This window comes from Hesperophylax consimilis, chromosome 26 (genome assembly GCF_061612785.1).
Source record: "Hesperophylax consimilis isolate HC1 chromosome 26, BYU_Hcon_1.0, whole genome shotgun sequence".
Taxonomy (NCBI): domain Eukaryota; kingdom Metazoa; phylum Arthropoda; class Insecta; order Trichoptera; family Limnephilidae; genus Hesperophylax; species Hesperophylax consimilis.
In genome coordinates, this window is record NC_142861.1 from 21,989,664 (window position 1) to 22,017,473 (window position 27,810).

The following is a 27,810-nucleotide window of genomic DNA, read 5'->3' on the forward strand; positions in this document are numbered from 1 at the left end:
ATTATAACATAATATATAACACAAAGTGAGAAACAAGATCAATTATAGAAGTAGTCGATACAGACAAAACAAAGCTATGACAAACAGGACAAAAATGAGTAAGGTTTTGATGAAGTCCATAATTTAAGTCGTACTAGTAAGAAATACATATCTAAAAATATTCTTGCCTAATGACTGACAAAAATCATTTAAACTCGCAACTTGACTAAATTCAAGATTATAACCTGATTTGATAAATTTACATTCTGGATGATGGAGTAAATAGAACGTCGTTTGAGGTAAAGCAAAAATTTTTTTTTTTGAGAGTCTGGTAAGGGAATTTGTTGATCTGTTCAGCATTTCGGTTCCCTATCCTAAGTGACTAAGGAGCGTTGGAGCAGCAAACTCCCAAAATTTTGGTAAAACTAAAAGTAATAATGATCAACTGATAATACCACCAAAAACCAATAAAAATAATGGTAATAAATATTTTAATTTAAAATAAAACAATAACTTAGTAAACACCACTTTTATTAAGTTTATTATTTTAAAAGTAGTGTTTACTAAGTTATTGTCTTATTTTAAATATTTATTTTTTAATTTTAAAAGAAAGACAAAACATTCCCCGATTACGAATAACCTGACAATATTTTAAAATCTCCTACTACCACCACAGTAAGTGGAAAATGTTGCTTGTGTTGTGATGGTGGACCAGCCGAGGAAATGAGAGATGTCAATATTTTAAGCGCATCATACAATCGCTACTGTTCCTGACTTTTTTTGGGAGAGCTCATACTAATTGTAACGACCGTGTGACTGAATTATAGTACTTGATTTTATTTTATGTATAAAAGGAACAGCATGAGACAACGAGTAAAAAGGACCATAAAAGATAGACCGATTTCCCAATGTCTCGTCTTCATCACCTGCTATTCGAGATAATAGATTGTGTATTACCACAGTTGACTTATATTCCGCCATCCCAATTCATGGTATAAATAAGAGGCATTATAATAATGCATGCAAGAACTGCGCTAGTTTGCTTGTTTACCTGTCCAGCATCTTGGCGGACGCCTGTTCGTACCGCTCCAGAAGCAAGGGGAGGTGCGCGTCATCGTCGCAGGCCGCGCCCCACCCCAGCACGCGCGCCAGGTCATTGCCAGTTCCCAGCGGCAGCACGGCCACCTGGCACTGCTTCTGGGGAGGGATCAAAGGGCATAAGCGCAAGGGTCTACATTGTGTGTGAGGTTATTAAATTACCGCTCAGGTATAATGTTCAGGATTCATGGACAGCCAGGTGCACTAATACAATCCAAAGTAGGTTAATTATAGAATAAACTATCTGCCTGAAAAGCATCCCGATAGTTGAGATACGTTTCTCGCCTGCACTGAGAACTCAAACCTGCAGAAACTCAAAGTCACGTGGAAGAATAACAGCTTTCCGAAAGGAGCCGGTGAGGAACAATATTTGTAGAAGAAGCCAAATATATTATGTTCCTCGAAGGAACTGCCGTCATGATGAAGGTAATAGTCATATAAGATTATTAGTATTATTACCCATAGTTAATATGAAATAACCGACAAACGGATAAAATTGAACAGTAACAAAACAGAATTTGTTAGGTTTGGATAGGTTAGGTTTGATTATATTTGCAGTTTGTTTTGATATTTTTATTAATTTCGATTCAATGTTCTGTTTTGTCACTCTTCTGATTAGCAATTGTTCTAATTTGTTGCTGTTCTGTTTTGTCATTGTTCTGTTATGTCACTGTCCTGTTTTGCCACTGTCATATTTCCTGTTTTGCAACTGTACTATTTTGTAACTGTTCAAATTTTCCACAGTCCTGTTTATTTATTGTCTGTTTTGCCACTGTCTTGTTATGAAACTGTCCTGTTAATCAGTCTTTTTTGCCACTGTCCTGTTTTGCTACTGTCCTATTTTGTCACTCTCCTGTTTTGTCACTGTCCTGTTATATCACTGTCCTATTTCGTGATAGAAGCAGTACTCACATGCATGTTGAGGTTGTCGATCTCGGCCAGCACCCAGCCAACGGAGCCATCCCCGCTGCAGACCAGCACGCGGAAGGGATCCATGTGGCGGAACAGCTTCAGCCCGGGGCCCGGTCCGCCGCCTGCCGTCAGGTCAAACACCTGCGCCGGGTTCAGCAGCTGTTTGAAGCGACGGAGGAACTTCACGCCCTGGTTGTCACCTGTTCAACATTTCACCAACGTTTACTTTACCCCTTTGGATATTTAGAGATTTTGTCTTCAAGTCACTTTAAATGACCTGTCAGATTGAAGGTTTATTTAGAAATAAACTCGGTTGACATTAATTTTCAAATAGATTCGCTTTTTTAGAACGAATCCCAAAATCAATTACTGTTTTTGCAACAGATTAAAAACTTTTTATAGACATAATATATGCCGTTCGGACATATAGTCAGTCATTATTATTTACGATTTAGTTTAATCCTTATCTAACCCCTGTACCCGTCCGATCCTTTGTCACCAGGAGACGGAAAATACCGGTCAGTACCTTTTCTACCGCGCAACCGACCACAGGTTGCGAGTTCAATTCGTTACGTGCAAATTTGCAGAGTTTCAGAGAGAGGGAACATAGAGGGTATCAAATACAAGGTAGGGCTTTTCAATATTATGGTGGCATACTCTCGTAGATCCATTCCGTTCCCCTTTCTATTATTTTGTCCACAAGAACCTCGCAGCCCGAGACGAACATTCCAAGAGCGATCGAAACATATGCGTACTGGAATTAAAAATATACTGGAAAATGTATTGGAATTGAAAATATTAAAGTTATGAACTTTTATATTTTTATGTAGTTAGTTATGAACTGTAAAAATAAACGAAACTAAAAAAAACATTTAATTGCACAAACCCATTACAAACGTTATTGTCACCTGAAAAAAATGGCAGGTTGCCCCAGATAAAATATAATATACTTCAAAATAAGAGGTAAATTTATATATACATCAGATCATAATTCGGTGTAAAGCCCGGGCAACGCCGGACACTCAATCTATTATTATTATTTTCAACTCACCACTCTTAGAGTTGACGAAGACGAGTAGCGGACTGGCGTGCGGCGGGCGCGACGGCCGCCACGCGTCGTCTGACGAGGCGTGCAGTGCCGTGGGCGGCACGAGAGACACGCGCCACGGGGGCAGCGGGCACGGCGCGCGCCAGCCGGGCCGGCACGTGGCGTGCACGGTGTTGCGGCACCACAGACAGCGCCAGTCCTGCAATCTGCACACAATACGTACATCACTCATTTTTATTACTTTGAAAAAGAGTTACAAATCGCTTATTTTTGTTATATTTTGATGGCCTCGTGGTCGAGGGGTAGGGCTCTCGACCAGCAAGCTGAAGGTCGCGGGTTCAAATCTTGGAGTGCGCAAGTAAATTTTATTTAATTAATTTGTATTATTTCACAAATTATAATTTTTTTTACCAATGCATGGTTGGAGTTAGTTCTTCAAGTATTTTATTAATTTCAATACAATACATGAGTTGTTTTTGTGCATGAATTGAAATTGAATTGAGTACATGAATTTCTGAATTCATCCATAAAATAATATTTTATTTACATGTAGATCAGTATCTAAGCAACTTAGGTTTCTTCTTGTGATGTTTAAATAACAAGATAATGCAGAAGTCGGGGACTCCCGAGGAAGACATGGCACGACCAAGTGAATCAAATACTTAAGTCGGGCCATGTCAAGAGTCAGAATAATAAAAGAGTATGTATGAGACAATGTATGAATGTGAATGAGGCAAGTGTGTGCCAAGACCGAGTTGTTTGGCGGTCCATCCTCTCTGCCTACCCATGCGGTGAAACGGCCTGATGGTTAGTTAGTTAGTTACTTAGTTAGTTTAGTTGACTTACCTAAGCACAGAGCCGCACGTTTTATCACAGATGGCGCACTTCGAGGCTACTGGCAGGTTACCCTCCATCCACTGGTGGGGCATTGTGATGTTCTGAAACATAACAAAAAACCCATTAATTAAAATATCCATATATTTTAAAATCACTATGCTTTTGGTATTAATACACCGTGCTCATCTCACCTCGGGGTCCGTCTGCAACGGTTTCATGACAAAACAGAACAGTGACGAAAAAGAACGTTGATGAAAAGCGAAGAAAATAAAATAAACCTAGCCTAACAATTTTTTTTTTTTTTTTTTTTTTGTTTGTTTGTTTTTTTTTTGTTATTTGTTTTTGGGGTATTATGCCGTGTTGCGCTAACTCCTTCTTTAGCCAACATTCCACCAGAGCTAAACGAAGAAAACCACTTTAAATAAAAAAAAATGATACGTTAATGTTAGCTCAGAGGGTTGGAGCTGGCAACACGGTATCACAACCTCATACATAAGCTCACATTTTAACAGGATGGGAGGATAGGAGAGGATAGATAGAGAGATCGTTTTTGTGGTTTGTGACACAACCACACAAGCGTTTTTGTCTGGCAGCCAGGCCCCGCTACTTTTGCCGGCCGGAGGAATCCCGCCGGCCCACTGAACAGGCGCTCGCGCCCACCCAACTGCCTTTATCAAGGCAATCTTTCACGCAAAACACTCAACTTACGAAGATCCACGCTGGCCCCCACAAACCGCCCGCAAGCACCTGAGACGTGCTCCCTTTTTAAGAGGAGTCACCGCTCGACACAGATGACCATGTTCCCGACCCGGATGCTCCCCATTGACCACGAGGACTCCCCGGTCGTGGTACCGCCCGGCGCTCGCCAAATTGCGCATCGCACTAAGACCGGGACCGTGCGCTATACGGTCCCCGCACCACAGCCCCGCCCCGAGGACCCAAGGACCCGGAGACCATCCACCACCACGACTGCCACCACGCCCGATGAAACGGAGATGACGGAGCCCGCAGCAGGCCCCTCTTGGGCAGCAGGACCCAGTCCTGCCCCCACGCGCCCCCCGATAGGCCCAGCGTCGGCCTACGTGGCGCCTCCGAGACCGCAGCAGCCGATGGAGACGGCTGCCCCCCAGGATGGAGGCTGGACGAGGCCGTCCAACCCCGTGAAGAGGCCCATGTCCCCACGGGGACCACAACCGCTCCAGTGTGGCAACCGATTTGATGAGTTGCCCGAGGTAAGCGAAGGCGCCGGCGCGCCGCGTATAAAGCGTGCCAATACTAATAATAATTTCTCTCCCGCAGGTACCGGCAGGAGAGACCGCGTTCCCCCGGTCGTGATGACCCTGGGGAACATGACACACGCGCAGATCACAGCTGCGGTGCAAGGACATCTGGGGGCTGGTAAGCATTTTACTTTCAGGTATAACAGGGGCGGCACGGCCAACATCTTCGTGCGCACGATGGAGGACCATCGCGCCCTCACCAATGGACTGCGGGCGGAGGCTCGCGGCTTCCACACATTCACGGCCGAAGCAGAAAAGATGAAAAAGGCCGTCATCAAGGGCCTGCCGCTCGTAGAAGTGGAAGATATCAAGGCAGACCTGGAATCGCAGGGATTCCCAGCAGTGAAGGTGGTCAAGATGACCGCCTCAATAGAATATCCCATATACTTAGCGCACTTCAATAAGGAAGTCAACATGGGACAGCTGCGCGCGGCCGTCAAATACCTGTGCCACTGCCGAATTCGACTCCAGAAGCACAGGAGCAACCACCTTCAGCACGGCACTCAGTGCTACAGATGTCAAGACTTCGGGCATGGGTCCCGAAACTGCTCGCACACAGCAAGGTGCGTAAAATGCTTACTGGAGCATGCTTCGGCAGAATGCCCCAAGAAGACGAGAGATGAGCCCGCCGCATGCTGCAACTGCTCAGGCCCGCATCCCGCCAATTACCGAGGCTGCCCCAAGCGGGTAGCGTACGTCGCCTCAATACAGCAGCGACCTGCCAGAAGGGCCCAACGCCCGCCGGCAGAACAGAACCCGAGCAGGCCACCTCCTCAGCCGAGGACGGATGGACGCACATGGGCCAACGTAGCCGGAGGCACCGCCCCCGCCCAAGAGCAGCGCGAGACCGCGCCGCCCCCACAGCCACGCCCACAGCAGGAGCCCGTGCGCGCGCCCACCTCTTCAGATGACAACCTGGACCTGATGGCCCTGCTCCAAGGCCTCCTGAGGATGCGATCACAGCTCGCCCGCTGCGCAACAAGAGCAGACAAGCTCGTCATCCTGATTGAGCTCCTAGACACCCTCGATGCCTAATACCGAGACGGTGAAAGTCCTCGTATGGAACGCATTTAGCGTGCGCAACAAGACAGACGAACTGCTCGCTTTGGCAAACGAACTACACACCGACATTATTCTCCTATCAGAATCTCATTTGAATCCAAGCGTACCGCTGAGAGTGCAAGGTTTCGAGATTTATCGTGACGATCGACAAGGAAGATCAGGCGGAGGAACCGCAATATTCGTTCGACAATCTATGACGTCCACAAGAATACCTACTCCGAAGTTGAAGCACGCTGAAGCCACGATTATCGAAGTCACCATAGAGGGTAGAGCGCATACCATCATCTCCGTATACTGCACCCATAGTAACCTAGTGAGAGAAGATCTCAATAAATTGCTCAATCTGGGACCAATTGTTGTGATGGGAGGCGATTTGAACGCCAAACACAACTACTGGAATAACTACAGAGGTAATGCGAACGGAAATACGCTCTTTACACACATGCAGACAAATACCTATTCGATAATGGCGCCCGACAGACCTACGTACTACTCGCGACTATCTAGATATCCGAGTACATTGGATATAGTACTCGAGAAAAATGTTAAGACAATATCTCCACTGCGCACATTAGACGAACTGTCTTCGGACCACCTGCCCGTGAGCTTTACTATAGGCGGCACAACTTCAAGGACCCCCAGAAAACAGCGCAATTACAAGGATGCGAACTGGGAAGGATTCAAAAAAGAAGTCAACGAACGAATTCATCTCACTTCGGGAACTCTGCGCTCGCCACAAGAAATCGACGCAGCTACAAGCACTCTCACAGAGATTCTTCAAACAGCACAAGATACACACATTCCTCTCAAAGAAATACACCCATACACGATCAAGCTTCCCGAGTACGTTCTATCGCTCATCAAGGAGAAAAATCGCCTGCGACGCATGTTTCACCGCACACGCGACGAATATTTCAAGACAGCGTATAACTGCCTGCAGAGGGAAATCAAGACCGAAATCGCAGAACTCAAGCGCGAACTTTGGGACAAAAAAGTCGCATCACTCACGCCGAAGGATAATTCCCTATGGAAAATGGCAAGCGCGCTGCGACATAAAGACTTCACAATCCCCCCGCTACAGAAATTGAACGGCCCCGGGACGGCGCTTTCGCTACAAGAAAAAGCTGAAACACTCGCCGACGGATTCGAGAGAGCCTACGCCGCTACAGACGGCCTTTCCGACCCGGCTACGGACCGGATCGTAGCTGACTCTCTACGAGACTTGAGGGAAGCGGAGCAGACAAACGCTGAAGATATTCACTTTGCTACGCCAAGCGAGATTGCTGTCACAATCAGGCGATTGAGAACAAACAAGGCGCCGGGAAGCGATCAAATTCACAACATTTTACTCAAACATCTCCCTCAAAAAGCCATCATCTACACAACAAAATTGTTCAATGCCTGCCTCATGACCGGGCATTTCCCCCAGATTTGGAAATCGGCGACCGTGCTGCCTTTCGCAAAGCCGAATAAAGATAGAACGCAGCCGACAAGTTACCGGCCGATTAGCCTATTATCTACGCTGAGCAAGGTATTTGAACAAATTATACTCAACAGGCTTGTACCACACCACGACGACAACAAAACGTTGCCAGACGAGCAGTTCGGCTTCAGAAAGAGGCACTCCACGACCCATCAACTCACCAGAGTAGCGGAATACATCGCAAGAAAATTTAACGAACATCGCTTCACCGCCGCTGCGCTCATCGACCTAGAGAAGGCATTCGACACCGTATGGATAGACGGGCTCGTGCATAAACTGCACCGCACTAACACGCCCATATACCTAACGAGACTGATACAGGAATACCTAAAGAATAGATCGTTCAGAGTGTTCATAAGGAACGTGCTATCTTCAATGCGTGAGATTCCAAAAGGCGTGCCGCAAGGAAGTTTACTTGGACCATTTCTCTTCATTCTGTTTACCTTCGACATCCCCCGAGACGAGAGATGCAATCTGTCTATCTACGCAGATGACGTCAAACTATACGTTTCCTCGCTGAAAGCGAATATGGCCGCTATTTACCTACAGAGGGCGCTCGACGCGCTCGTAGAATACTACAAAAAATGGCGCCTGAAACTGAACGAGGCGAAAACTGAAGCCATCATGTTCACGAGAAAACGTGTAAACAGAACACCTGACTTTAACATCGAAATGGGAGGACACAGCATAGAATGGAAAGATGAAGTGACATATCTGGGCCTGACCATGGACTCCCGCCTCAACTGGAAATCTCACCAAGCGAAGATGCACACGCGCACGCGACAAGCGATCGGCATGATGAAGCCAATTTTCAATAGACGGAGTCCGCTACTTCCCAAAACCAAACTCCTCGTCTACTACTCGCTCATTCGTCCAGTACTCTCGTATGCGATTCCCGTATGGAGCAGCATCTCACACTCAGACCACAAGAATCTACAGACACTTCAAAACCTCTGCATTAAAATCACATACAACACGAGACTCAGAACAAACTTGAAGAGATTACACGAACGAGAACAAATTCCAACTCTATACGAATTCACACACAGACTGACTGAACGCTTTTACAAATCACTCACACTTAGTAAAAATCAACTAATACGAGACATAGGACAATACAATGCTCCGAGCGACCTGACATTCAGATACACACATAGACTACCAAAACACATCCTCATGGACCATGACCACATATGGCACATACCAAAACTAGACGCGGACGAATAGCGAGCAGTAGGTATTTCCTAAACTCCCGACCTTCTTCCCAAATATATAATGTTTATATATCTATTTATATATTTATATAATATTTTATAATTTGTATGTATATGTATGTTTATTTTCTATCTTCCCATAAGTATATATTAACATAAAAACAGACACACACACACACATCTCAAAAATGCAGGACATCATATACCGATGTCACTGAAGGCCGCAAACGTTTCAAGTTGACGTTCGGCCGCTCCTTCCTGGGTAAGGTTTTCTGCGATTTTCCTTACTCCCAACGGCAAATGCGGAAGGACTCCAACAAAAGGGCGCAGCCAAAATTTCCTCCCCATTCCCAACACAACACAAACAGACACGTATGTAGTATATGGCCGCTGTAGGTCGCCGCTGGTGCTGATGCTGGATGATGATACACGCAATTTTAGTAGGGTTTTTAGGTAACAAATTTTTTCCCTACCGAGAAAATACAAGGCCTCTAAGTCTATAAAAGCCAGGTAATATTTGAATAAACCCATATGAGGTAAAAATTGTGAGGCGCATATGACGCCGTTCTATTTGTATAAAGAACATTAACTTTAAATTCAGTAAATTTAAATGATTCACCACTTCATGGAATATAAGAATCTAGAAAATAAAAAATAAATAAAATACAACCTCAAATAATACATCTGCCCTGATGGTGGACACTGCAATGCTGTCCGAAACGTTGGCTAAAGAAGGAGTTAGCGCAACACGGCATAATACCCCAAAAACAAATAACAAAAATACTTTTGGCCGTGAAAATCTTAAATCTAGCCTAACCAAATTCTTTTTATCATGTTACCTTTTGTTACCTACGGTCAGAAACCCGTTTATTCGTTAACTCCACACAGGATGTTATCTTTGGGGATGCTGTGTGAAGTGTGTCTTTTTGCGGAGAGGAAGGAGTGAACGTGGGTCTTGAACAAATCATGTTGTTTCACAGCCGAGCTGTTGAACTCTACAATGAATGGTAGAAACGACCCGTTCTTACTTGACAAATGTCAGCTGTGTATAATAATTTTATCAAATGCACAAATATATCAACTCAACGTGATTATATCAACCAACTTATGTCAACTTAATGTTCTAATTTTCGATTATAAACACAAAATATCGATTGAAATTTAAATTAACGTGAAATTTGAGTAATTGTTCAAATTCTATGAACCAACTGACTATTAAGTTTTTATTCCCCCTGGAATGCCATGGATAACACGTGCCTGAAAACTTCAGCCATTGTCATAGCCACGACTACTTGTTCAAGATACCACACAATAGAACAGATGATTTATAATATGTAGCGGTAGCTACTAGAATGATTCATGGTACATCGAACGTTCGAGATCTTTCAGAGCGGCGCTCAGTACATATAGTACCTCCTCGCGACTGCCGGAATATTCGTGAACGGATGGAACCTATAAAAAGCAGCTACATCCGGGTCACTTAGTCTTATAAGTCAGAACCATACGAACGGCAAGCCACAACTGAGACGGGCGGTCGCCCGTATCGCATTCCGCCCCACCGGGATTCGTACTACGCCCGGCGTTGCACGACCTTAAAGGAGAGGCTACAAATTATCATCGACTCCACGGGATTACAACAGCGCCTTGGCCTTCCCTGGCCTATGCTCCCAACGCGCCTTGGCCCTGAGACATCTTCGCCGGTCTGCATCTTCCGCGCAGCGGCCCATCCGCACTCGTATCATCTGCCGACCAGCTCAATCGTACCTTACTAAGTGAGTACTGCTCTATTACTTCACACTGGAGTACCAGGAAGACTCAACGTCTTCCCCAGTGCTGAACAACATCTACTAGTCCGGTCTCCACCAACGCTGTGTTGAGCCACCGCCTTCATAGCCTCGACCATTCCACCACCGTTCATCTGCGCTTACATCTGATGTCGACCATCAGCCTGGAGAATTCGCCACTTACAACATCCATCGACGCGGTTCCATAATAACTCAACACAGTGACAATTCAACACACTTTTAAAAAGTGATATAAAGTCATTAGAAACGATGAATTTTTTTTTAACCTAATCTATCCTAACCTAATCTACTTAACACTTATCTACTACTACTTATCACTACTACTTATCAATCTACTTATCACTTTAAATGACTTCATATAACTTTTTAAAGATGTGATGAATTATCATTGTGATGATTTATCCGGTCACCATCTCTCACAACTACCTACACTGACTCAATAAACGTTGTAACTTCATACCCTATTTCATTCCTCTCATTACCACATTCCCAAAGTGGTGATCCCGAGGTGATCCATATCCCCAAGAATAACAATCATACTGCCATGCTTGAAAGCATCGAATAAATAACTTCCTTGAAACTAACATTTCACTGTCTTTTAAAATGATAACTATTCAATAGACAGTGACACAGATAAAGTGGTATCTACATACTTATTTGGAAATAGTATTTTGTTAAATAATACAACGAACTGGTGGCGGTTCCTGGTCTATCTCATTGGGAGTTCAATCGGAGATCAAAAGAAGGAGAAAAAAAATATACAGTGTGTGGCAAGCCTACGCACGACGGAAGTGAAACTTTTAGTATTCTTCTCTCTCTCTTTTCATTTCATTCTCTCTTTTTTTCTGTCTATTGACATATTTATAAGTAGCATGTGATAAAAAAAATTAAAAGTTATAAAAATATGGGATTCGAACCCGGGTCCTGCATAACGAGTGTCGAACGCTCTGCCTCTAGACCGCGAGGAGAGGTATCTCGCGCGACGAGAACCGCGTATACAACGTGTACTCCTCAATTGACTTGTCCCGCCTAAATTTTCGTTATCAAACACGGCAAATGAATAATATCACATAACGTCTCGTTAACGCTTTATATAGGGTCGAATCGAAGATATATCGTCAGTGTGAAGTCATATCTGTCGTTTTTCAAAATATTTCCGTATATTTGTCCGTTTTTGAAAAGATCTATCGTGTTTTAACAGTCTCATACCCGTATGGAGTCGAATTTGCAAAACATTTCTAAATTTTGAAAAACTCACTTACGGCTGTGTTTTTTACTAAAAAAAATTGTCACGCACGTCTGCGAGGGTAATTAGTCGCGTTATCGGCCTTGATTAGTAATTTTAATGATTCAAAATAAAAATAATTAATCAAAATACCGAGCGACTCTACCGGCTCGATTTTTTTTTATTTTATTTTTTTATTTTTTATTTTTATTTTTATTGTTGATACATTTTTTTTACAATATTTTATATTTCAATTTAGTAATGTTGGCCTCACTGGGTTGTTTACCCGTGCTGAGGCCCCCATTTTATAATTTAAGAATTTATACATTTAAAAAAAATAAAAGAAAAACAACATTAAAATAAAGATAAATTTAAAATAAAAAAATAAAGATTAAAAAATATAATTATAACACTAAAAGAAAAATATCAAAAGAGAATGTAAATCGGCATTTATAATGATATATGTGTTTGTGCGTGTTGCGTGTTTTATATATTTTTTTTTGTGTTGCGAGTATATGTTTTATTCTTTTATGTTATAGTATTTTGGTAATCTTGTCTTTTTGTTCTTTAATCCATTTTTTTATTTTGTGTTTGAATTTATTTTTATTTTCCTCAATTTTTGTTTCAAGTGGAAGACTGTTGAATGCTTTAATAGCGTGGTATTTATGGTGTCTTTGTCCAAAGGTAGTGTTTACCGTCGGAGTTTTTATGTTTTCTTTGTACGCTTGTCTGACCGGTCTATTAGTGATATTTTGTGTTTGTTGGGGTTTGTTTTTTTGGTCGAAAATGTAGTTTAGTAGTGTTTTAACATATAATTGGCGTATATCAAGTACGTCACAGCTTTTAAATATTTGGTCTGTGTCGGTTAGTTTATGTTTTTTGAGTATTACTTTTAATATCGTTTTCTGTGCGATTTCTATTTGAGCGATAGCTGCGTTTGTTGCTCCTCCCCAAGCAATTATTCCATATTCTATTATTGATTGGCATAGTGCATAATATATTGTTTTCAATTGTTTTATTTTATATATGTTTCTTATGTTTAGGAAAATGTGTATTGTTCTGAGGAGTCTATTTGTGATTTGTTTGATGTGATGTGTCCATCTAAGATTATGGTCAATTAGGATTCCTAGATACTTTATTTGTTCTGTTTTTTCTAGAGGGGGGCAATCGCAGATGTTGGTGTTTATGCATTCGTGTATTTTTATGGTGTTTGTATTGTTTTTTGGCTGTCCTGTGTTAGTTATGCTGTACGTTGTGAATTTTGTTTTCGATATGTTTAGTGTGAGTGTATTTGAGTCCAACCATTTTTTCACTTGCGTGATTCCTAGATTCGCTATGTTATAAACCTTATTCCAATCCTTAGATTTAAATAATAAAACTGTGTCGTCTGCGTAACTAATTATTTCTCCATCTATTTCCATGCTGCAAAGTTCATTTATGTAAATTATGAAAAGAACGGGCCCTAGTATGCTTCCTTGTGGAACTCCGTGTGTAATCGGCAGTGGTTTGCTAGTATAGTTATTAATTTTGACTTGTTGTGTTCTGTCGCTCATGTAGCTTTTTAATAGTTGTAGTTCTTTGTCTTTGATACCCATATTTTCTAATTTTTTAAAAAGTGTTTTGTGGCATATTGAATCAAAGGCTTTAGCCAAATCTAAATATATCGCTATGCATTTAAACCCTTGATCTAAGTTGCTATGTATATAATCTATTGTATTTGCTAAAGCTTCTTTTGTGCTTCTTTTTTCTCTAAATCCATATTGTTTGTCCGAGATTAATTTGTTTTCTTCCAGGTATTTTATTATTTGGTTTTTTAATAGTCTTTCGAAAATCTTTGATAGAGAGTTTAACAAAGTAATTGGTCTATAGTTAGTTATTTCCATTTTATCTCCGGATTTATACATAGGGATTACCAGTCCTTTTTTAAGAGTATTAGGAAAGCAGGCATGTGTTATGCTAAGGTTGATTAGGTGTGTTATAGGTTTTAATATTTCATTTTTTATTATTTTAATGCAATCCGTTGTTATCTCATCTAATCCAGGAGCAATCTGGTTTTTTAATGTATTTATTATTTTGTTAATTTCCTTTTCCGAACTTGTTTTTAATATAAATCTGTGTTGTGTTGGTTGGGTATAGATGTTTGATCTGTTTGTTTGTGTTAGTGTGTTTGTGCTGTGTTTTTTACGATTCGCTAAAACTTTCCCTATAGTTGCAAAAAAGTTATTTGCGTGGTTTGCCATCATTTCTATATTTGTTTTGGCATCTATTTTTTTCGAGTTAATATTTAGATGTTCGATAGTATTTTTTTGTTTGTATTTTTGTGTGTATGTAACTTCCTTTAATATTTTCCATATTTCCTTTGGGTAATTGTTTGCTTTTTTAAGTTTTTCTTTGTAGTACATCTCCTTAGCTACTCTAATAATTTTCGTGCATATGTTTCTATATCTTTTATAGTAATTAAGTTGTTCCATGTCATACGGTGTTTGTTTAATTTGTTTGTGAATTTTGTCTCGTTTACGAATACAGTTTAATATTCCTTGTGTTATCCATAGTTTAATTTTTTTTGCTTTGTGTGTAAGTTTTATATGTTTTATTGTAGTGTAATTATTTATTTCTTGCGTTAGCGTATTTGTAAATGTATTCCAGGCTTCCTCGACATTATCTATTTGGTATAATGTATTCCAGTTTATTTTTTGGAGTTTTTCTTTTAAGTTTGAGTAGTCAATTATTTTTTTTGTAAATATTTTATGTTGTTTCGAAGTAGTGTTTTCGGTGTCTATTGCTATCATATTCATGTAGTGATCAGTGATTGTGCTTTCAAGTACTACTGTTTTGGTTTTTAGTTTTGTCTTGATCATTATATGGTCTATGCAGCTTTTAGTGTTTTGTGTGACCCGTGTTGGGACCTTTATTATTGGCTCCAGTCCGTGTTGTGCTAGTATTGCTAGGTATTCTATGTTTTGTGGGTGTCCGTTTTGTAGAATGTTTATATTAAGATCTCCTATGATGATGATATTTTTGTATTTGTTGAGATCATTTAATGTATTGTTAAGATCAGTTAAGAAATTTGTGATGTTGTTTTTGGATGGAGATCTGTACATAGCTAGGATACATGTTTCTTTTCTATATGTAATTTGTATGCAGTTGGAGTCGATTATGTTTATTTCTTGAATGGTTGTGTTATTTTTATCACTGACGTATATAACTATACCATCATTTTGGTTTTTGTGTATTTTTGTATGGTGTGTATTATAGTTTTTGATTGTTTTTGGTATGTAGTTGTCATTCAACCAGCATTCTGTCAGTACAATGACATCAAAATTATTTTCAAGCTGTTGGAGGTATATAAAAAATTCATCAAAATTTTTATTGATCGATCTAATGTTTTGGTGTAATATATTGATTCTATGTTTTTCTTTTGTGAATTTGGTCCAGAGGTTAATATCATTTGTACTTTCACAGTAGTGTTGATTGTCCGAATCTATATATTCCATGTAATCTGCCATGTTGGTGTGTATTTGTGTAAGTATGTGATGTGAGGTTGTGTTAGATGTACAGTCGTGTTTATGTCAGTTTATTAGATATATCGTTTAGGTGTTTTATTTCCATAACCTTTGAGTCTTTGGATTTTCTGACGAGAATTTTTCCTGATTTTACCCAAACATATTTGTAGTCTTTTTCTTGGGCTCTTTTTCTGGTGTTCCAGTGCAGATTTTTGTAATATTGGGTTAATGCCGCATTAAGATAAACATATTTGGCTCCTTCTCCGTTGAATTTTTTTATCGGGTCATTGTGTTTGGATGCTAACATGGTTTGTGCTTTTGTGGTATCCTTAAAATTAATTGTTATTTTTGTTTGATCATTTGTTTTGTTTGTTGTGACTTTGTATGTATCCTCTGGGGACATCGTAACGCCTGCGAGTTCAGCGATCCGTGTAACAGCGTGGACTGGGGATATGTTGTCCTGTAATTTTAGGCCGTTTATCTCTATGGAGTTCAGCAGGGCTGCTTGTTCTATATCCGCCAGGTGGATTTCTACCGTAGATAATCTGATTTCTTTATCCGCTAGTTCCTCCTTGATTTTGTTGACGGTGTTTGGAATGTCCATGATTTGTTGAAGTTTTTGTAAAATGTCATCATATTTGTCATTGATGAAGTTCGTGAAGTTTTTTATTTCTTGCAGCTCTGTTTCAATTTTATTGAGCATTACTGTCTTCATTTCCTCGAATTTCGTATTGATGAATTCAAATATTGATTCACTGTCTATATTAATCATAGATTGATGTGTCGCCGACGGTGAGTCCATAGTGCTAGTTTGTGGTGAAGATGTGGTTTTCTTCGCGCTGGAGAATTTACTGCGAGATTTAGACATGTTGTGTTGTCCTTTTTTTTTTTTTTTTAGGATTGCTCCTGTTGGTGGGCAAAAACAATGGCACTCTCTAGCGCCTAAAGGCAGGCAAAATCAATTACACCGGTTATGTATTTTGAGGGTTGCGCCCGTTGGTGGGCAAACACACTGGCACACTCTCTAGCGCCTATAGGCAGGCAAAACCAGTTACACAGGTTGCGTTTTGGTTTGAATCCGTGATGGTAGCTGATTGTGAAGCTGTTTTTAAAATCCAAGTGAGAGTTTTATATTCTGGGTTGAGTATTATTTATTAATATTTATTATTAATATGTATTAAAAAAAAAGATTTTTTTTTTTTGTTCGCCGGTCTGAGGATTGAACTTGTATCGACAGAATAGCGCGGTGCTGACGTTTTAGACCACTGAGCTATGGAGCCTTGGGTGAGAGTTGTGGGATACGTTTAAATATACTTGTGTAAAGTTCATTTAGTACTTGTTTAAATTTTGTTTATGCTCTTGGGTAAAAACATGTATTTATTGTTGCACTTGTAACGTTTTTAGCACTTTTTTATTTTGTTATTTCACTTTTTATCTTCACCGAAAAACTGTGAATTATTTACTGTTGTTCTCTTTGTTTTGTATAGCTTCTTGTCGAAATACAGTCTATATGATTTTAATTTTTAATGAGATTAAACTGTGCAATCTAGTAGGAAGTTTATTGTTTTAATTTCAAAACACTATTTTGATACTTTCGGGTGTTACAGTTCAGGATCTAAGATCACGCGATGATAGTGCGCGAAAAGCGCGAAAAACTACACTGTATTTCATAGATTTGTAAGCTATATTTCGACCAAAATATCATATAGTCAAAATATCTAAAAGTCTCAGCACGAGAGCATTTTATCACTTTTCCTCGTATTAAAAAAATCACAAAAAGAAAAAAAAAATTAGGTAAAGCGGGGATCGAACCTCGGTTCTTCACGACGACAGTCGGGCGCTCTACCTCTAGACCGCGAAGCTGAGTTTAGAGAGTGACCTAAACTAGGTATATAATATTAGCTAGGCTCCTATAGCGAACTGATCACGGTTTTTCGTGACGGTCATGAGTCGGTTTTACTCCGGTCCTCGAAAATGCATTACGCGCGTAAAGAAGTTTCACTTCAATAATTTCAGATAAATGAAAAAATCTTATGTTGGTCATTTCGATCTTAAACTTACACATTTTTCCCTAGATCTAAAGGAAATCATCACATCATTGCACCAGGGATTAGCGACCTAGCAACAGAAACTGTTGATTTCTGCAAATAGGTACTATTCCGTACATATTTGGTGATAAATAATCTTATTCGCGGCGCACAAGGTCACGTAGTAAAAACCCAATGTTCTCTAAAACCCCGCTATGGCGTCACTGGTATTTTGTATTTACTAACAATTTATTTTAACAGAAGTCACATGGTCGCTGACATTCATAACGCACAAAAATTGGATTCATTTCGGACTCACTTTAGGCGGGCCACAGACAGCTGCGCAAGACTACGTTTCACACGTGGCTTTAGCTTCGATATCACACATAGCGGGCCACGGGCACATGGCTGCATGGGTATTGGGTATGTGACGTCATGGGCACACGCGTGGGCTGCAGCGAATGCGTAGCTTGCTTGGCCCACGGTGGCCACGTTACGCACGTTTCTCCCCCCGCCTTTAAACCGTCGCAAGCGCTTGAACCAATTTACTTTTTCATTTGATAAAGCATCCAGAAAATGGGCTTTTCGTGGCGTAGCTCAGCTAGAAATCTGTGACCACATCAATCCACTTGTATCAAGCCACGTAGCTTTCGAGTCAATCGTGGCCGTGGACTTCGTGCTCAGCTATTTGTGGCCGCAGTAGTATTCTCACGGGCGAATTTTTGAAGACGGAACTTGAATGGTGCGTTATTTAAAGTTTGGTAAAATTATTTGGTAAAATACCTGTTTATCTTATTTTCTTATTTATTTTAAGGGAGTCCACTGTACAAACGAACCTTAGAGAAAACCGCCGCTTCCACAAATCAAGAAATTAATGAAACCTTACATCAAGAAATACATTATTATCTTACGAACGACAAAGGAAATACGATATCGTAGAATAGAAATTCAATCTCAGCCACAGAGACTCTTTCTTACTTAAAGTGTAGACTATATCCATATTTGTAGTCTGCAAATATAAACAGAAGAATATTTACAAAAGCTTTATTTGTTTCGTCATATACAATAGATCGATTCTGTCCACTGAAGACGATAAACCGAAGTATGTTGTGTGCAAGTCTGCATGTCCAGGGTAACGCAGGTGAATTCAATGGCGGTTTGTGGGCGGATTGAAAAGTGGGGAGGTACAAACATATTTAAAGTATCACATATACATATTTATATAGGTGCCAACATACCATGTTAGCGGAAGATCGAATCGACGCAACGATCTTTCATGGCAGCAAAATAATCGGTCATTTAATCTAATTAAATACCAAAATAATATGACTGCCACATCTGAATAGCCAGGTACTTCCCGACGTTCCTCTTTCGCATATCTTTCACTGCTTTCAGCCCACTTAATGCACGAAGAAAAATGAGTATTGCTGATTTAGTTAAATCCTGTTAAAAACGCGATGGCAGGCCATTTATTAACAAACTATCAGTACATTCAGAATCTATCGGAACATGTGTTCATGCAGTTGCGTTTATGAAATGACGAAATGCGAAAATATTAAAAATTTTATGAACACGGGTTTCGCAATCCCCATAACACATTCGAGTTTTACCGACAGTTTGTTAGGAAACCTGTCAAGGCTTGCAGTCCCGTTTTTAACAGGAATAGGAATAATTTGACCAGATTTTTAATAAATTAGCAATATTTTATAACAGTAAATTTTCTCAGTGCAGGCATGTGCCTACTATGGAAGTTAAAAAATCCGAAACCATGTTATAAACCATAAACCATCAATTGCTACTTCGAAGTGTTGGAGGCGCGCCTCAAACTAAACAACGCGCAGTCGTGTCAGCTACCATTCATTTCGATTCCAAACCGCCACTGGATGAAATTGATCAAAAATTCAAATTCTTTCTTGAACAGATGAGCAATAAAATTTCATTTGCCTCTACATGCAGGAGATGAAAAGACTTTCATTCAAATCAGTTTAGATCTCACTTCTAGGGATTATTTGTTCAGTGATTCTGCCTGTACAAATAACAATGTTTTTTCGAGCAGCCAGATAATATTTTTTCAGTGAATTTAAAGTCAATACTGGACGGATATCAATCACTTTTTTTTGTAGAAACGTGATATATTTTTTAAGTAAATTTTATTTTCTTATAACGATAATTTGATATTCTTGTTTTGTATTGTCGACAAGTCTGTTATATTAATGATAACTAAAATATTAACCTGGGGTAGTAATACGAGATATATTATTACCGCACTCCCACAACTATAATGTCGTAAGTGAAAATATATTAAACTGAGATAATGCACCTTGAAGTTGACTTCACTATGCAGATATAAAGATAATGAAGATAGTAATCTGTGTACCATAATTTGAAAGTATTGATAATGATATTATTTAGAACAAAGGATAAAAAATTATTATAAATAATTTGTTATAAAATATTGATATTTTAACAAAATCAAAATAATTACGCAACAAAGACGGGTTTCGAATAAAATAATTGGAATAACATGACCACTACTACTATATTTTTCATATCTAACCATCGCACCAGAGCAGAGTAAATCTACTCTCAGTATCGCTCTGGTGAAAAACCAAAATTCAGAATAAAAAATTCGCTTGAAAAGACTTTAATCGTTTCTTCAATATTTGCAATAATAAATAATTATAAGTATTAATTAGTCGCCTGAAATATCCATACAAATTGAAAATATCTCCCGAGTGAAAATAAATGCCGCTGACGGTAAATGAACCGGCAAGTTCTGATTGCCAGTCACGTGCTCTGAACCACTAAGCTACGTCGGCTTATACCCAACCCGCCAAATAATTCAATGTGTACTCATATTTTAATAAACAATTATTTCTTATTATATTTTTTCACCTGTAGACAACCAACTTCATTTACTGTAAACAACCAACCAACAGGCATTTAAGAGATTATCCAACACACCTAATTTTTGAAGAATTAAAGTATTAAAATTTAATGACCTTGTCCGAAAACACACAATAATTCAAATAATAAAAGAAAAACAAAATCACAGCTTTTTAACTGAAAATCGAGACAGATATTTCCAACACAAAATTGTAACACCACTTTTGCTCAGCATCATTACATCTATCTAGAGAAAAAATACTTCCAACAGTCTACCTGAAAACATCAGATCAATCGAAAACGATTAACACCTACTAAAAGCGATTAAAGAGAAGTCCAGTGTAAAAATACCACGATGATGAAACTATCTTCTTAATTAATTATAAATTTTAATTTTAAGTTTTGTTCATTTATATATATTATTTAATATTCAAATTTCCTTGAATCATAATTATAAACATTAAATTTTCTTCATCCTGATGTTCAACACTCTTTTAAACACAACCGCCAGCTTCTATAGAAGAGAAACATTAAAAAAAGCAAAAGCAATGAAAACTAGTATTATAGATTATCTTAATAAATATACATTATTATACTCTGTAAATTGATTAATTATTTAATAAAGAAAAAAAAAAAAAGATTCCACCTGAATTAAATTGCAATCTAGATAATGTCATGGATTAATACATCCATTTATTTTTTAAATGCGACATCTGTTGAATTTTTACACGTCTAGGATTAATATTCAATACTTTTGTGGTGATAAGAAACTGAGGTAATTATTTAAATTGTGTTCTGGAAAAAACATCGACAGCAAAAAAATGAACAGAAGTTTTTGAAAGTTATAAGCATAGTTTCGGTGATACAATAATGATTGTAAGAAAAAAAAGAAATTTAAATCGAGTATTTAAAATAAATATGGGGAGCAGATTTACGAGGTTAATTTAATATAAAATCCTAATTTAATTTTTTTTAATTTAATATAATTTCCTAGATCGAATCTTTTTCTGTTTTTTTTTTCATTTGAGATTAATTAATATTGTCTTTAACGATTAAATATAATATTTAACACTTACAGTTTAAGTCAGACTGTTCAAGACCAAAAATTCAATTATACAACCAAATCATTTTAGATCGACTAACGTAAACATATAATCATTTTTTCAAGCCTAATGTGATAAGTTGGAGAACACCAATATAATAATCTGTAAATTGCACGTTGCCTCAACAGGGGCTTAACACGATTGCGTTGATATTGCGTTGTGATCATGAATCCGGGAGGGCGTAACGATTTATTTACCAGCGGGGCAGATTCTAATCAAAATAGTAATTATATTCGGAATGGTAGTGTTTATTTTCAGACGCTCTCAAAGGCGGTCTCCTGAGACTTAAGGCATTCATATTACAGCTTGAATTAAGTGCCCTATTAAGAATCTAATTGCCAGATAAAATACAAATATCATTTGGTACACAATAATTAGAAAAGTATATTGTATATTAATTTGTTTTTTTCTTCACGTTCTCCATACAGTTATACACCAATATATTACAGCGAAAATTACAAATATTAGGAACATGTAAGTACAGGTTGCAGCAAAACAACAGACAGCGCAATTTTGAAGGGCCGGTACATTTCGTATGGTGGAGGTAAGAACCTGGGAAGGGTTTCATTGTGTCGGGAAGGTCGTTCCGTTTTCAGTCGTTACCATAATTTGGTTCAGACAACACCGGGGCTTCGCTCTCCGTGCGTTTCTTGAAAATGGCCGTTCTTTCGTCGCCACCCCGCGGGCCTTCCGGCTGCAATTTGACTACTTTCTGTGGGGCTACTTGAAGGAAAATGTTTTTAAACATCGGCCTCACACCCTGGAAGAACTCAAACTAAACTATTTATTCATATTCATATTACGTATGTACGGGCGCAAACAAAATATAATAATAGTTATTGTAAAGCATAACTTGCAAAAAGCATATTTTATTAAAATAATTAAATTGACTTCATCTATGACCGCGTAGATTATAAAGTATGTTACATTTATCCTTAAGATGAATATTGTGAAGGCTCTGCGCTTGTTCCGTTTTCAGGAAACCTTTATTTACTAACAAGAATTTAGACCATCCCGTGATTTTTCAAGGGTCTAGACCGTATCAAAGAAGAGTGAGCAAATATATTTGTTGGTGGGCATTGTTACCACAAAAATTGTTTTTTGTGAAGGAATTTAACTCAAAGCATTGAGGTGTATCCACAAATACTTACACGATATTTTAAAAAATAATTTATTCAATGCTGTTTAAGAAAACGTTTGATTAAAAGCAATCTTTGCCTGGAGTCGGTATACGAATCGGTGCACCACTGTCATTGCGACTCGAATAATAAGCAAAAGTTTGTTCAATATTTATCTCTGGAATTAAAATATTAATAGAAATTACTTCAAGTGGAGTGGCGTGAATTAAGACGGAATGATCTTCTTTGAAGTCCTGAAGGCCTGATAGAACAACGCCTAATTTAAAATGTACCAAAAGCCTCTGGCTTGAATAACATTAAATTTCATTACATTGTCTGTTTACCTGTAATAATTTAAGTTAATTATTTTGTTACATTTATAATTATACGTCTCTTATCAATTTACTTGAAGTTAATAAACTCTTAAGATTATTTTTCTCAGGAAAATGCGAAGAAAATTACAGTGAAACTTTTTTTAATATTTTCAAAAATTTTAACAAATTATTCATTTGTTTAAATGCCCAAAAGGCGTTCACTTACAATGCAGTACAACTTAATTGAAAAATAACATCGAAATAAATAATAAAAATAAACGAAGTAACATAAAAACAAATAATCTGCCAATATACTCCTAATTAACAATGTATAAAATGATTGTTAATATTAATTTATAAAATAGATAGAAATAGTTCGCAAATAGGGTGTTTGAAATTTGCATATACGGTTTTTGAAGTTCAAATTATTGTCAAATACCCGTACAACAATTCGGTTTATTATTTGTTACCAAGACTATGTAAACGTTGTATTGGGGAATGCAAACTATAGTTTGAATAGATGTTGTATAGTATATAATCTATACCATGTATACTAATTTTAATGCTTGTCTAGCTGTTCGTATAAGTACGCGTAGATTTATTAAATTCAGGAGTTCACAACAATTGAATTCAGAGCTTAACAATTTCAATAAAAAGGTTAGGTCGTTTATTTTTCCTCAGTTTTCTAAAGTTGGAGTATTTAAAATATTCATTAACGACGGGTAATTAATGTGCTCTAAAGGAATGATTAACGAAGCTTATAAATTTTCTTTCAATTCTTTCAAAATAATGAATATGAATTTTGTAGAAGGGCGACCAAACTATAGAGTTATGTTCTAATATTAATAATATTTTATGATTTCTCGAAGTGCGCTCAATGAAATATAGGCAACAAGTTCATAAGGGAATTCTGATTCCAATCCTGAAACAATGCTTTGCGTTGTTCATGTTCACTAAAAAACTGCTTTCTTTCTGTTTTTCTCAAACAGGCATTATTACCCGGTAAGGAATAATCTAACAATGTTTATACCCCTTCTACTGCCATCATAATAAGATGAAAATACTGCTTTTGAAATGATGGGTGATTTAGCTAGCAGAAGATTAAACCCGCTACGCCTGTGTGGAAACCCTACGCTTTGGACCGCTCCATCAAATAATCGTCAACGAACTACGAAGAGCGCCCGTAGTGGTAAGTAAAACTGTACAAGATTTTATTTTTCATTAAGTGACCGTGATTACGAAAAAAATGACGCACTACTAGATTTAAAATCAGCAAAAATGGTAGGACCCAAGATTGCAAATTCAAAATGAATTACCTCGTTAGTGTGCAAACCTTTTTCCTTGGGATACAGAATCGTGATTTCTTCAATTCAATTCAACATTAAAACTGAATTTGACCCTCTTTTTGCAAATTCAGCTTTTATTTTATTGCGCCTATACAAAATTTAAGTGAAATTACCCCTTTTTACTCTCTACATCCGACGTTTGCCGTTTAAACGTTCGGCCGTTAGCCGTTACCCGTTAACGTATTCCAGGCTCGTCCCGACACGGATCGTGAACGGAAACTTAACGGAATCAACGGAAAGAAAACGAGGTAATCTGAAGTGAATGAAATCCACGGAACGGATTCACGGATTAGATTGCCCGTGTAACGCGATGTACGTAATCTCTTAGGTAATTGCTGAAATCTGGTTGAGTATGCTCCCAAGGGAAATCTGGTGAAAATCGTATTGATGTAATAATATGTATTTCGAGCCTTTTACATATTAAGTTTTGTAATTTACATCACGCAAGAGTGCTAATGATTCCAGGTATGGATCAAAGCAAGGCATTTCTACTATCCCCTGTCTTATTAGACGATTTCTCCTGATTTATAACGTATTTTTTCTATTTGAATACCGCACAAGCTTCCTCAAATGTCCGGAGAAAGTGCGACTATGTCATTCTCTATTGGGGTGAAAATGACTACAACCTATAACGCTACTGGTTTCTACCACAAGTGTAATTGAGTCCCGGAACTGCCTATAAAATAGGTTTAGTCGATTTAAGGCTCCCTAGTAAGCGTTCAAAAAGATGAAGAAGGTGGTTCAAAAGGGGTATATTTAATCCGAATGTTAGAGGGAGCGCGCTAATATACAAAAAAATGAAGAAGGTGGTTCAAAAGGGGTATATTTAATCCGAATGTTAGAGGGAGCGCGCTAATATACAAAAAAAATGAAGAAGGTGGTTCAAAAGGGGTATATTTAATCCGAATGTTAGAGGGAGCGCGCTAATATACAAAAAGATGAAGAAGGTGGTTCGAAAGGGGTATATTTAATCCGAATGTTAGAGGGAGCGCGCTAATAAAAAGTTATAATAATTGAAAATATATTAATGCGAAAATTGTAAAATTATTTTAAAAAATCGATTCGTTTAAATGCCTAAGTTGCATTTAAAGGTATGATGTGATTTTTTTCATACCTATAACATGTTAAAGAACAAAGTGTGTTTTTAATAATTTTCGGAGCATTCCTTACGATTATTTTTCTGTCGAGGAAATTTCATATAATTATATTGTCTTCAAAAATAATATAGGAACTTAACGGTTGAAATTCAGAAAGCGTGGGCTTAACAGCCATGGTCGAAGGGTAAGGCTGCCGGCTAACAATTAGTAGGTTTCAAATCCCGGTGTGCGCAAGTAAATTTATTTTGTATTTTTTTATGACTCATTTATTTATTTAATTGATTCATGATTTAGAGAGTACATGTGGTTTTTTGTGATATTTCACCCTCCATGCTAGGGATGACCCTGTGTTATGGCGGGTGAATTTTACAGTTTGCGGACATACAATCTATACATTACTATAATATAAAAAAAAACAAACATAAGAAAAATGATGTACAGCTAGTTTAGGTTGCAGAAGTTAGAGTCAATATAAAATATAAATGTACAATATATTATATTTAAAATAATATATTGAATATTTACGACATTTTTCGGAGTGGAAGATATTCTCGTATGGCCCCCGTTCGGAATTGAAATGTTGGTACAAATGGCTTTATTCGTGTTTGGAGACCAGATATGAATAGCCAGGTACTCTCTACCATCATCTTCCACAATGCTTCCCATCTCCCTACCTTCAGCCTTACAACATACCCCAAGTATTGAGAATAGACAGTAGGGAGCAGTTGGGACTCTTGTGTGGTATTACCATAAAAAAGGACAAACAAATGTCTCCACCATGAAACACTTTCTAAAATTTTTCCTTTAAATTCATCCTCCACTGAAATACCTACTGATTGTTTGTTTTAAGCAAAAAAAAACCTTCAGCGTATTTTCAGTTGGAAAAATACCTTTGATATTTGACTCATATTGACATTTATGAAAAAAACAGTGGGAATGAAAGTAAATTCAATTTATTTTTCATTGAAAAGGTCCATTTTGAATAAATAACCTAGTGCTGATTTAATGTTGCAAATATAGAAATGTATTATTTTAAGCTTGATTGCAATTTCCGTATATTGCAGAACACATGTGTATATACAGGGTGTATCAGTACGTGCACGACAAACTTTCAGACCCCGGATTTCTACCTCCCTTGAATACTAAGTTATTAAGCTTTTGAAAAAATTTGTTATTTTATAAGATAATCTCTACACATTTGCCGAGTTGAAAGAGTAAGTATATGAAATTGAATATTGAATATTGAATATCGCAAAGTACAGGATTTTCCAATAATAGGTGTTATTTTGAATAGACCGCTATTTCGGTAGATGTTACTTTAAAAGCTGTCATTTTTTGACATTTGACAAGTAGAAACTACGACATTAATAAAAATGGAACGATAAACGCTTCAACAACGCATTGAAATTATTAAAATTCACTTGAGTGAATCAAATGCAAATCATCTTGAGTGATGAGGCCCATTTCAACCTCGGTGGCTTCGTCAACAAGCAAAATTGTCGCATCTGGGGCTCGGAAAACCCAAGAATTATTGTTGAAAAGCCTCTCTTTCCTCAACGTGTGACTGTTTGGTGCGGATTATGGTCCGGCGGAGTCATTGGACCTTACTTTTTCGAAAATGAGGCTGGAGCAACAGTTACGGTGAATGGATTGCGCTATCGAGAGATGATTAATGATTTTTTATGGCCGGAATTGGATGGTATTAATCTGGACAGCGTTTACTTTCAACAAGACGGCGCTACGTGCCATACAAGCAACGAAAGCATTGATCTTTTACGATTGAATATCTAAATATCACCTCTTATTGGAAAACCCTGTATGTATGGTCATGTTATTTAACATGTTATAGGTATGAAAAAAATCATTGGTTTTCTTTAAAGGCCTTCTTAAGACATTTGTCGAGTGGTTTTTGCTCTATATTAAATTAAGTCAGGATTTATTAAGTATTTTTGCTTACGTCTGTTAATTATAATCGTTTATTTAATATTACAGCGCTACCTCTATATTAATATTTGTATATCCCCCTTTGAAGCATCTTATTTTTCTTGTTTTTGAACGCATACTACTTATACGCATACGTAGTACGCTAATTACGCATATTACTTATACGCATACGCATACGTAAATAACGCATACAACTTATACGCATACATAAATAACGCATACTACTTATACGCATACAGAGTACCCTACTTACGCATACGTAAATAATGCATACAACTTATACTCATACTACTTACACGCATACTACATATACGCATACGGAGCCTTAACCAGTGATTCCTGAGCTTATATGGAGTAAAAAATGTAGATTGCATTTTAGTCTTCAGTGAGCATTGGACAGTTAGGGTCGGTGGTTGGGCAAATACTCGAGAAACCAGTAACGACACCTGAAAGATGTATTCGTTTCATTTGAATTTCAAAAAAAATTATTATAACCTAACCTAACCTTACTTAACTTAACTTTTGTGTT

The 27,810-nt window shown here is 38.0% G+C and overlaps 1 protein-coding gene across 1 annotated transcript in view; it reads right to left on the reverse strand.

Annotated features, from left to right (window-relative positions):
• The window catches only part of LOC149411302 (diacylglycerol kinase eta), a 608,003-nt gene that overhangs the window by 18,571 nt on the left and 561,622 nt on the right, over positions 1-27,810 (reverse strand). The window contains exons 6-9 of the mRNA XM_089647677.1: positions 3,884-3,975; positions 3,041-3,243; positions 1,990-2,189; positions 1,031-1,176 (exon numbers count right to left, since the gene is read on the reverse strand). Of these exons, the coding sequence (XP_089503803.1) occupies positions 1,031-1,176; positions 1,990-2,189; positions 3,041-3,243; positions 3,884-3,975 (641 nt within the window). The remainder of the gene's footprint in view (positions 1-1,030; positions 1,177-1,989; positions 2,190-3,040; positions 3,244-3,883; positions 3,976-27,810) is intronic.